Here is a 12,209-nt window from a genome sequence, read left to right as displayed (position 1 = left end):
CATCGTGTCTGAATGTGTCAAGCTTTGAACTGCTGAGCAACAGCCTTTCATTGAAACGAAACTCAATCTCATGAAACTCAAGGACTTTTAACAATAAACTGTAAATTTAGGAGCAGGTTAGTGAGCTGTATATTGGCTTATTTTTTAAGACTGAGGGGAAGAAAACTTTTCTCTTGTTTGCCAAGATACTGCAGAAATAGAGGTAGAAAAGTAATTAGGGGTTTGCATTTATTAAATCTCTTTTTTTTTTTGGCAGGATGAGTACAAAACCACTGAATCCCAAATCCACAGTGATAAATGATTTGTTTAGTATAAAACTGAAATGAAAGTGTTGATAAAACTTCAGCTGGTCTGGGCTTCCTGCTTTGGGATTTAATTTGGCCACCTGCAGGAATACTCTCAAATTCTTTCATTTTCTCAATAATGAGCTTTTTTCCTCTGAACATGAGGATCCAATCACTCAGGTAATAATTTATTTTCTTAATTTCTCTCTTGATGCTGTTTTGTATCAGCATCCCCTGTACTGTTTTGATAAATTTGCTTCCAAATTTGCCTCCAAAACAATGTTTGCCATGTAAAGTCCCCAGAAGATTTCCTGGGACAATATTACCTGAACAACAGACTAATTTGTGAGCAAGATCTGAAAATAAGTCTTGCAGTGGCTTGTTGACTTTCCAAGAACTTTATATGGACTTTAATCAATAGCTTTCTATACAAGTAAAAAGCAAGGAAACAAAAAACTTTGGTTATTAAAAGTTGTAATAGAAATGAAGAGGTTTTTGCTAATCTTGCTGGGAAATGTAGAGGTTTAGTAGCAACTCTGTGAGCAGCAAAAGTAACCTCTGAAATTCTTCATTCATGGGGTTTTTTTCCAGAGGAGAAAAAAAAAGCTTTTGGGTGAAACAGCCCTTTTCCACCCCCTCTCCAACCTACATTGTTAAATGAGTCAGAGGCTACTTCTGCCCATAAAAAAAGCAAATATCCCCCTGGCATTTAAAGTAATTAAACATTGGATGTTCTATACCCTGTGCCAAGAGTCATCTTCCTTTCTTGTCCTGGAGTGCTTCCTTCTCTGATTTCCCAGGAGATCCTACTCCTCTGGGAAAACAGCTTCACAGAGATCTGGAAAATTTGGGAAATTCCTTTTCCTACAGATGCTCTGGTCAGAGGCCGCTGGTGATCGGAGGGTGAAGTCAGTGCTCTAAATCAGCCTTTTTCCAAAGGCCTCTCCCAAACTATGCACTTGGTGTGGAAATCCTGATTCCATTTAACATGCCAAATCCAGCCTTTTGGCCTGTGTGATTTTAGGGCTTGTGTTTCAGGCACTGCCAGCATTAAAAAAACACTGGACTGCACTCAGTGATGGTGCTGGCTCTGGTTTCCCTCGGAATCTGAAATCTCTGGGCTTCCCCTTGTGCTGTGAATAAGAGGCCTCCAGCTGATGGAATTCCAGTGGTACCTGCCCGTGGAAAGAAGGAGCAAACCTTAATAAAAGACAGTCAAACCCACATGACAGGTGCTTCAGGGTTTTACAATTTCCAAGTGGTTTCATCAGGTCCTTTTCGAATATCCTGTTGTTCCTACCTGCCTTATGGGGCCACAGGTTCAAGTATTTCTCTAAGCAGCGTTCATCACCTCTAGTGGAGTTCAAATCCAAGGGAAGCTCTGGTTTTGGATTCTCCTAATCCTCCTGTTCTCTAATCCTGAAGGTAAGTCTGCAGTTCCATCAGCTGGTAAATGTGGTTGTGGGGCATGGGGGGGGGTGTGCATTAAAAACAAACATTGCAGCCACTGGCAGCACAGAACGTTGGAGTCACAAAAAAAACCACCCAGGCTAAAAGTTCATTGCAAACATCTGGAGGTGGGAAATCTATCCCATAAGAGAGGCCTTGCCAGGCAAGATAAATATATGTATTTTTCAGTGCTACCTTCAAGTTTGTGCTGGAGTGACAATCACCTGCTTTTCTAAGGGTGGCAAGAAGCCACATCCCGAGTGGGACGGTCACACCTGATCCAGGACAAGCAGTTGCTGTTGGCCAATCCCACAGTGAGCAGTTCTGGGGGGACATCTCTCTTAAAAATACTGAAAGTCTTCACTTTAGTGTGAGAAACGAAGACACAAATCTATAGAAAATCATATAAACAGCGTGTTAAATTCTCTTTTATCCAGAATTTTGATTGCTAGCCACAGTATTTTCCTTAAATGTATGTGGCTGGGAAGGGTGGGTCGTCTCCATTCTCCTTGCAGGGCTCCTCTTTTTTCCCATAAGACATAGAAAAAAAACAAACAACAAACTCTTTAAATTAGCAGCTCTTTTGTCCCAAGGCCAGTTTTATTTTGTTCTTTATAAACACCTTTTATCCCCATTCTCTTTGTGAGAAATAACCATGCTGTTGGCAGTGACAGAAGCTATTTCCAGGACTAAATAAGAAGTGCTTTGTAATTCAGCCACTCCTGCAAAGTCTCATTTTCTGAAGGGTTTTAGGTGGAGAAACTGCTGTCAGCAAACTCCTGAGCCTCCCCAGACAGCTTCGAGCTGTGTGGGTGACTTGGACTTCAGACACTAAATAGACAAAATGGGCTCTTTTCTGTACAAGCCAAATGGAGACCAGTTTTTTCTGAGATTTGAGGTGTCTGGTGGACAGTCTCACTCACAGATTTTTATAGAAAAAATTCTCCTTAAGTTTCCTGTAAGAAATTAGAGGTAAATACAGTATATTGAGCTTAGGAGTGAACAGGTTGTGTCCACTAAGATAATTCACTGGTGGTACTTTATACACTGCTTTGGCAGAGGCTCAGCCCTGTGGGGAGGAATTTGGTGCTACCAGGAGGACAAAAGTGAGGGAAAGAGGAAGAAAAAAAACTTGCAAAGATGTGACTGTAATTTGCAGTCTGTGAGACTCTATGGTTTAACAGAATTAAACCAAACCTCTCTGCTTATACCTGTAGTTTCTAGAAGAAACAACCTCCTAAAGACAGATGTGCTGTGAACACAACCCAAATCTCTCTTCCTTTCCTATTCTCAGTCTGATATATCTGCCAGCATTTTAAATGTTTCAAATATCAGGTAGATAAAGCTCCTGGCTCTCTGAAGGTGTAGGAGAACAGGCCCACGGGCAGAGCATGGGGGATGCTGTGCCTTGGCACAGCAGAACTGAGCCCCTTGCCCAGCACATCCACTGGCCATGCTCTGCTGATGTGGAATATTTAGCTTTTAGGATTTATTCTTTTGCCTTGCTGTGCAGTTTGACTGACTTGTGAGTCCTCCAGGTGAGTCCTTCCCAGGCATCATGTGATGGGCATGTGGTGTGGGGTGTAAACCCCCTCAGATCTTGGGTTTTGTTTGGGGGAAAGGGAAGTGCAGGAGAAAAAATGCCAATAGAGAAGCCCAGCTAGAGTAGGAAATGTGAGAAGATGGGTCCTGCTGGGTCCCCAAAATGTTAACAAACCCAGTATTCAGGTAGAGCAATGGGATGAGTGAGCTCCTAGTTATGGGATTCTCTCTGAGGAGCATTGTGCTGGTGGCTTCTCCTTGGTTACTCAGTGCCAGTGCTGCACTGGATGGATGCAAAACCATCCATGGACTAAGAGATGAGAGCCAACAGAATGAAATATAACAATATTAATAATCCATTGGCATGTGGCATCAAATGTAAAAGGTCTTAGTGCTTCCAGGTGGAAGTGATGGGTTGTTTCCCTGGCCAGGAGGAGAGTTAGGATCTTATTTACCAGGCAGGTCCTGACTCAGCAGAGCACTGGGTATTTTAAGTGTGCTGATGCTCCTCAAGGTGTTCCAGGAGCTGCTCAGCTTTTGACAGCACAGCATGTCATCCAGAGTTTCCCTGAACCGGGGCCACCCTGCCCTGTGTCCCAAATTTCTGCTGCTTTACTCATCCCTCCTGTTTGAGTGTGTTACCCACCTCTGGGCTGCCCTGAGGAGAAGCCACCAGGAGGAGGGAGGGCTGTGAGCGTGGAGAGGCTCTTTGGAAAGGCCACTTGGAGAAGGTGGGATTTGCTAAAAGAGCCAGGGAATGGTGTGGTTGTGTCAGGGGCAGGGGTGTGACTGGCAGAAGGGATGGAGAATCCATGTGGGACCCATGGGTGTCGTGCACTTCATGAACCAAGGAATTCCTCTGGGTTCCTCTCGTGTGCTGGGGGTTGGAAAGGGTTTTTTTTTTGTCAGCTTGAAATCTGAGCCTGGTGAAACAGAATTTGTCATGTGTTTTCCATGTATGTGTTTCCCACACTGGTTAAAAGTTGTGGCTGCCCCATCCCTGGGAATGTTCAAGGCCAGGCTGGAGCAACCTGGTGTAGTGGAAGGTGGGGTGAGATGGTCTCTAAGGTCCCTTCCAACCCAAACCATTCTGGGATTCTCTGATTCTGAATGTCATTAATTAGAATTTCTTCTGCAATAGAAATAATTCTGGGTATTGATGAGAGCAGCACAGAGAGCATAAAAGCTTTCCCAGAAAACCAGCTAACACTCTCAGCATGACAGGTTCTTCTGGAGTATTACTCCAATCAGACTGTGGAGAAAAATGGGATTATTCCAGAGTTATTTTTGAACATTTAAATTAAGAGTGCAACACAACATGTGCTCTGTCAGGTTCTGAGGCTTTTGCCAGCAGAAATTCTTAGCCCCACCTCGTTATGGCTGAGAGCTGAAAACAAGCTGTTGTTGCTTAAAAATAAATAAGAAATGCCTGATTTGATAAAACTTGATTTATTCCAAAAGGGCTGAGAGGAACACACTTGAATTTATTCTCGCTTTCTACATTAGAGTAACTGCCCGGAATTACACCAGTTAAATTTGGTTCAGAGGAAATACTGGCCACCTATAAAGGAATAAAATATTAAAACCTGTTATTTAGTAGTTTAACTTGAGCAAAATAAACCATGGTAACCAAGACAATGACATGGAACTGTTATTAACAGTGCAATTTCTGTGTAAAAAAAAAAAAAGCTTGCAGACAGACTCCTGCATATACCCATTTTGTCTCTGTGCTTGAGTGCAAGCCTTATGGGTGTGTAATTGCATTGTAAAATCTCCTCTTCTGGATGAAATAAGTTATGTACATATATATATACACACACACAGCTCCTCTGTTGCACTCTGCAGGTTAGGAATGTATTTAGGGACACAGCATCTTATACCATTTGAACCCCCTTCCACTGACAGATGATCCAATACCCCAAACTGGAGCTAAAATAGGGTTTAGGACTCGTTGTTTCTGAATAGCTGCAATTCTGTTGTGTTTTGAGCCATTGGAATCAAAAAAGAAGGAAAAAACCAAAGCCCTTAGCCCACTGTTTGTGGGAATTACAGATGCTGTTCTGGGGTTCATGCAGCTTGACCTGGAATTGTGCTGTAACTGCAGGTTTTCAAGGAATCAGCCTCTATAAAACAGCATGTCAGCTGCCAGGGTTAAGCAGAAGCTTTTAGAACAAAATCAGGTTTTTAATAATTTAAAATGGTGGTGTTGAATCAAGCTGTTGCTGTATTGATAACTCATGCTTCTAATTTATATAAAGAACAAAGAGTGGGGATACTGTGCAGTAAAGCAAATATCCCTCTAAAGCTGTGTTTTATGGCTTTCAGAAGTTCTCCACTCCGTGTGCTGAACTCAGAGCACTCTGCTCTCCCCTTTCATTAGTTTACATGGTATTAATGATATTCATTTTCCCTCCCCACTTCTCCCCATCCTGATTATTTTGGTTTCATGCCGTGGCAAACGATTTCCTTTGTAGCTTATGAGAGTTGAAAACAAATTCCTTTAAGTATTAAGTGTTTCGCACAACTGGTAACTTAAAACTTGATGGATGACACATTCAGACATCAAAAACACCCTTAACAGAATGACAATCAAAAGTCTAAATAAACGTTTTTCATTTTCTCCCCCTGCCTGGCAGGCCTCCCACGGCATCACCAGGCAGCTCCAGCAGCAGTTGGGAGAAATGAGTCTGGAAAGTAAACTCATCTCCTCGGCGTGGAGCTGGGAGGTAAATCCACTCTGTTTGTTCCATTTGACGCTGTAGTTTCAGAAACACGGGGAACAAGCTCCACCAGATGCCCAAATCAGAGATTGTTGTTAATACAATTATCCTTGTATGGCCACTGAATGGGTGGATGATGACATTTGCATACATATAGAGCTTAATCTGGAATCACGGGGCGTTGGATTTTTTTTGTTTGGTTTTTCTTTTTTTTTTTGCACAAAACCATATAAACTTGCTAAAGCAAATTCTCTGCATAACAGAGCTTTTTATTTACAGCTACTTGGATTTGCAGACGGCTTATTTTTCAGCCGTCTCCTCCTCTAACGGGGGGATCACATCCGTTCGCTGGCACATGGCACTAACTCCTCGTCTGTGCGGTGCCCGCTCCTGCCGGGATGGGAGGTGTCAGACAGCTTGTGTCCTCCACGGGCTCCTCGCTTCCCTGAGCGATCTGTCGTAAGGAAGAGTGGCAAAGAAAGAGTTTTTCAGCTGGCAGTTGATGAAGAGCACAATGAATGTCACGGTCAAGAGCAGAAAGAAAAAGAGAATGATGTAAGTCACCAGGTCTGGCTTATTTATTTCCCCTTCTTTCAGCACCCTGGCTGTCGACATGTAAAGAGCAGAGGAGCTCACGGGTCTGGGGGTGCTGCCCAGGTAGGGAGTGTTGGTCTGAATGATTAGATGAGCTTCAGTGGCACTGGTTGAATTTAGCAATTCACTATACATGTTCTTGCTTAAATTTCCTCCGCGGCAGGAGTAAAGCAGGAGGGCAAACGCAGTCAGTCTTTGGCATGGGAAAGAAATAATGGTCCTGCTTGCAAAAGGCTGCAAACCGGCCACATGTTGTCTAAAAAGCAAATTAATTCACTTGCACGCCTCGGCGGCTTTCTTTGAAATCTTCTTGGCTCATATTTACAGCATTCATCCACAAATACGAATCAAAAATCATACAGGTACCTCGTGTCCTGGCCCTGGTTCCCCCAGCGCGCCTCCTTTGGGGAGAGGCACTGGCTCATCTGCTGGTCAGCCGGGACGTGCCGGGAGCTCTGGGAACCTGCTGGGAGCCCCTGGAATGTGCTGGGAGCCCCGTGCCACCGCTCCACCCGCATGGGGTTGGGGAGAGCCTCTTCCAGCAGAGGAGCCCCGGCTGGGGCTGGCAGCGCTCACTGTCCGTGCAGGGGAGGCACGACGGGTTTCCAGCTGATTTTCGGGAGCGGGATGCGCATAAATCCAAGGTTAAATGGCATCTGCGGGGAGAGGCAGCTGCTGCCTTGAGATCCTGCTGGATTTGGCGTCTCGGTTCCCTGCCTCGGGAGGCTCCGTGCTGCTGAAATCCCGGCGCTGGGAAGCATTAGTTGACTTTCTTAATCCCAGTTAACGGCGCGCTGTGGAGCCGGCGGGAAGAGGCTGAGCTTTCTGCTTCTGAGCTTTCCAGGCACTCCTTACAATTGCTCTGAGAAAAAAAAGAAATTTAAAAATAATAATAATAATGGAGCGATGTCCCTTTGTTCATAAAAAAGAAACACCAAAAAAAGCCTCCCTGGGAATGGGAGAGGGTCAGTTCTTTGGGAAGCTCCTCTCTGCCCTGGGCTCAGCCCAGCTCCGAGGTGGGAGCGTGCAGGGCTCTGTCCAACATGACTTTCCCCCCTCCAGGAGCTCCAGCGCAGTGTCGCTTCCCTCCGTGGGAAGGGAAGAAGTGCGTGGTGGTGCCGACCAGCTCCGCAGCCCGTGGTGCATCTGGCAGTGACACGATGCTAAAAAGGAAGAGATCTTCGGATAAATTCCCGTGAGTGCCTGAGGCTCTGGCTGGAGGTTTGGAGCTGGGGGAGGGTAGCAGAGAATGGGACAAAAAGAAGAAAATTGCCTCAAAACCTTCCTTTCTTCCTCAGACCTTTATTATTAAAATCTAGAGTAATCAATGTCTTCTTTTTTTTTTCCACGATCCCCAGCACCCTCTCCAGCCTGACAATTAGCATGTTAATTCTTTTTTTTTTTTTTTTTTTTTTTTGCAGCAAATTGCTTTATGCTGCTATTAACTGCTGGCTGCTTGCCAGCTCCTCTCACATCTCCCATGCATCAGATAAGCGCCGTTAATACTTTTATTTTACCCGCATTGCAACTTGAAAAAGGGGCGGGGGGGCAGAGCTGGAGGCGAGAGGAGCGAGGGAAAGAGGAATAACTGGGCAGAGGGAAGGGTGACACACACATCCCATGGTGTGGGGGCTGATCCCAGCAAACACTAAAGCTGCTTAGGATGAGCTATTGCAGCCAACAGTCCCAGTGGTTAAACATTTCACTTAATGTAATAAAAGTTTCTGCCGAGAGAGAGGGGGAATGAAGAGAAATCTTCTGGTCAGTTAGATTTGAATCAAATCAAATCAAATCCCTGCCACACCCTCTGAGGCCCTGGCCAATGTGTTCCTCATCTCCTGCCGAGCTCCAGGTGCTCCAGGTAAACCCCTTGTGCCTCCAGCAGCTCTGCTGGGGTGGTTGGAAGCTGTCACATCTCTGTCACATCCCTGTTCACGTCCTCCTGCATCCATCCTCAGGAAAACCACTACCTGCCTGCTCATCTCCAAGTCCTGGAGACCTTTCAATTCATGAGATCTTACTCTAAGGAAGGTTTACCTGATTTTTGTTTCTCTCTCTCTCTTTCTCTCTCTCTTTCTCCCCTTTTTTCAGCCCAAGTGCTCTAATTCTTTCAGGATGGAAGGGGGAGCTTTTGCTGCCTGTACCCAGTGCTCCTCCTGGGGACACATCTCCTGCCTGCAGAGCCACAGCAGTTACTCTTATTTACTCTGTGTGGGTTCAAAGAACAGGATACCCAGGCAGGCAGCCATGGGGGCTGGAAAAATCAACAGAGCCACAAAAAAAGCTAATAGAGTTTGCAACTGTCATGTTGCAATGTCTGCTTTCATGTTTCCTTGAAGTAGGAGAGTCTGTGAGCAGCAGCACCACAAGGCTGGGTGTCTTCCCAGCACCACCCTATCTTCAGCTCTCTCCTCCCTGAGCTGTTTTTCGAGCATAACCAAACTTTGCATCCTTTTTTATTTATTTCCTTCATTGTTTTTATTAGCCTGTAGGGGAAAAAAAAGGAAACCAGAAGGCATCTGGGGCTGAATCCTACAAATAGTGTGGGTGGTCTTAATTCACGTACAGGTTCTCTGTGAATGTTACCAGCTCTGTAACTGGGGGAAAATACTACAGAAGATGCACATGAATGTCACAGTCAGTGGTGTGTTTTGTCCCTGCACAGAAATGTGTGTTTTTTGGCAGTCCCCTGGTGCTCCACTCGATGGCTTGGAGTCAAACTGGGCAGAGGTGGAGGAGGAAGGGCTCTGCCAGGGGCTCCTTGGCACCGTTCACCTCCTTCCCAAGCCTGTGGGGAGTGTTCCCCTGAGCTGTTGGAGGTGTCCCTGCAGGTGGGTGACACAGTCACGAGTCTGGGACGGTTTCCTGGCTGCTGGCAGAGGGCAAAGGGGCTGTTTGCTCTGCCAGGGCAGTGCCTACAGACACAGGGTGCCCCTCTGAGCCTCCTCTTCCCATCCCTCCTCACGGGCAGGTTGCTCACAGAACCAGAATCTTCAGGTTTCCCTTTTGCTCCTCCCAAGTGTTATCCCTTGTTCTTGGAAGATTTCTGCCCCAAAGATACAGTGGTTCAGCCCCAGGGTCAGCACTGCAAATTGAGGATTGTTGCTGATGGTCCTGGTCCAGACGCCCGGCGTGGGGATAAATCCTCTGGGTGTTTTCCAGGCACCTCGTGTGCAGCCAGGGAGCTCTGGGAGCACAGAACTCCTCCTGTTTTTTTGGCTGCCTGGCTGGCACTCATATAGAAACCGATGGGAAGCCTTGGGAGTAAATCAGATGTGTTTTCTGCAGCGCTATATCCAGGCTTAATCTCAAAACAGCTAAATTGCCATAAATAACACCTTAATTGCAAAAATAAGAGCTGATCCTTTCCCTTTGTTCTCCTTAATTTGGAAGAACATTTAAAGTCTTCGGTTCCTTGTAATTTTTCCTCATTAACTTATTTCTTATTTAGTAGTTTTGTTGTTGTTGCTCCTTGTTTTCTTTTTTTTAAAAATTCTTTCCCAAGGCTTCCAGCACTTAATGGGCTTGTTTTGTTAGATTTTATGTGCACTGGCAGTAGCTCTGTGAGGACAAACACAGAGCCTCTGACACTGGCTGGAGTTTAATGATAATAAACCTTGGAGTGTTGCAACTTCCTGGAGCGTTGGGAAGCTGGATCAGTGGGGTGGCATCACAGGGACAATCCTGGGGCTGGAAAAGCTTCTGCTTCTGCAAACCCTGGACAATCCTGGGTTTGTCTTCTGCCTCTCTGGGTTTGTCTTCTCTCAGCTGCATTCAAGGCCAGGAAATTTTGTCTCAGCTGTGTTGGACCTTAAGGAGTTTATTGATGGTTGTGGTGATTCAGTGGCAGTTCTGGTCCAGTCATGGTGTGAAATAAATAATGACATAAACTGTCCAGAGCTGAAAGGAGGGAGGGCAGAGCTGTGACCCTCAGCCCCATCTGCTGTCACTCTCTGGCCTGGCAGGACCATCATATTTCCTTAAAACCCTTCAGCCACCACCAAACCTGACACGAACTGGGAGTTGCTCTGTGTTCCTGCACTCTGTGAAAGGCTGGAGAGCCTCTCCCCATTCCAGGCTGGTAAATAATGCACGATCCCTCTCTCCTACGCTTACGCAACCCCCGCCACGATAAATATCAACCCAGGGAAATGAAAAGTGCAAAGAAACATTATCTTTCTCAGTAATGCAACCATTTACAATCTGTGTTACGATCCTCCTGCTCTGCAGAGTGAGCAGCAGTCAGGGGGATGTTTCTATTAGCACACCAGAACGCAACAAATCACGGGCTGGAACTTTCCAGCGCCGCATAAAAGCGGCTTAAAACCTTATAAAGGAAAGAAAATGAAAATAATGTACAGGGGTTATTTCTTCTTTTTAATCACTCCAAAGGAAAATACTTATTTCCAGGTGCCTGAGATTCGGTTATTAAGGGCCGTATTTGGAAGTGCAGGGCCATAAAAATTTAACACCAGACACCTAATGTGGGGATCTTGCCTTTGGTGCTTAAATATGGGGCAGGATGCCTGAAGAAATTGGCTCAAGTGCAGAGGAGTCTTGAAAATGTTTTGTTTCAGAAGAGCTTGCGTGTGCTGTTTAAAACTAACTCCTACCATTAGGTTTCTTGGGACGTGTTTGCACCAGCTGAAGCAGGAGCACTGAGGAAGTTTCCAGAGAACTCTGAGGCAGTGGGGTTGGAACTTGATGGTCTTAAGGTCCCTTCCAACCCAAAACATCCCATGATTCTATAAAAGGGAGCTTGTGTGTGTTTGATCAGTGATGTGTCCAAATCCTTTGTTCTCCTCTCAGGGGTGATTCATGGAGGAATGTTCCATTGCAGGATGGGGAACAGGCATCCCACACCTCCTGCCAGCCCAGTGAGCTTTGCCACTGCTCAAGTGGGTGTAGGGAAATGAATCTGGCTGTTTGTGGGAGCATCCCAGGCCCCCTGCCCTGCCCATCCCTGCTCCAGCACACTGGGCAGCTCCACTCAGCTTCCAATGGGATTTACAGGGAGAGGAGCTTCACCCGTAGGGAAAAGTCTTTGTGTGGAGACATGTGGATTCCCTCTGTCCTGACAAAAACTCTCATTTTGTCTTTGCAGCAGCTTTCCTGGTGTGTACAGAAGGCAAAGCACAACCTGATGGTTTCATGCAGCCGGGGGTGTGTGGGTGGGCACCCAGTGATGCTCCAGGGGAGGCAGCTCCAGCACACCCACACATGGAGAACATGAGCAGGAGGGGGTTTGGGAAGGGAAAGGAAAAGGTGTAATTGTACAGAATGGTTGTCTTCAGTACCTCCTTTACACTTAAACTGGTTTCTAGTCACACAACCCTGATTTGTGAACTGAGCTGGGGGCAAAAGGGGACATGGATGCTGTGCTGGGCTCTGTGGCAGGAGAAAGGCTTCACCCACCCCCAGGGGTGTGTCAGCTCTTGGACAGACACATTCTGTGCTCTGAGGGCTGCCTGGATGTGCTGGCTCAGGACTGTGAGTCCTGTCCCTGTTTCTGGCCCTGTTGCTCTCCAGGGAGGTGTGTCCAAGGACAGGTCGGTGCATTAACCAGGCTGTGTGTGCTGCTCACAGTGTCTGTGCTCCCAGTGCTTAACCCCGATTGTTG

General features: G+C 46.2%; 1 protein-coding gene across 1 annotated transcript; it reads right to left on the bottom strand.

Annotated features, from left to right (window-relative positions):
- Positions 1-4,739: 4,739 nt before the first annotated feature.
- SMIM32 (small integral membrane protein 32) lies at positions 4,740-6,844 on the bottom strand. Its single transcript, XM_027682796.1, has one exon. The coding sequence runs from the start codon at positions 6,722-6,724 to the stop codon at positions 6,404-6,406; it is 321 nt and encodes a 106-aa protein (XP_027538597.1). The 5' UTR covers positions 6,725-6,844; the 3' UTR covers positions 4,740-6,403.
- Between the last annotated feature and the right edge of the window lie 5,365 nt (positions 6,845-12,209).

The sequence above is a fragment of the Neopelma chrysocephalum genome, unplaced genomic scaffold (assembly GCF_003984885.1).
Source record: "Neopelma chrysocephalum unplaced genomic scaffold, ASM398488v2 Primary Assembly neopelma1_63, whole genome shotgun sequence".
Taxonomy (NCBI): Eukaryota; Metazoa; Chordata; class Aves; order Passeriformes; family Pipridae; genus Neopelma; species Neopelma chrysocephalum.
This window is presented reverse-complemented; position numbering and strand designations above follow the sequence as displayed.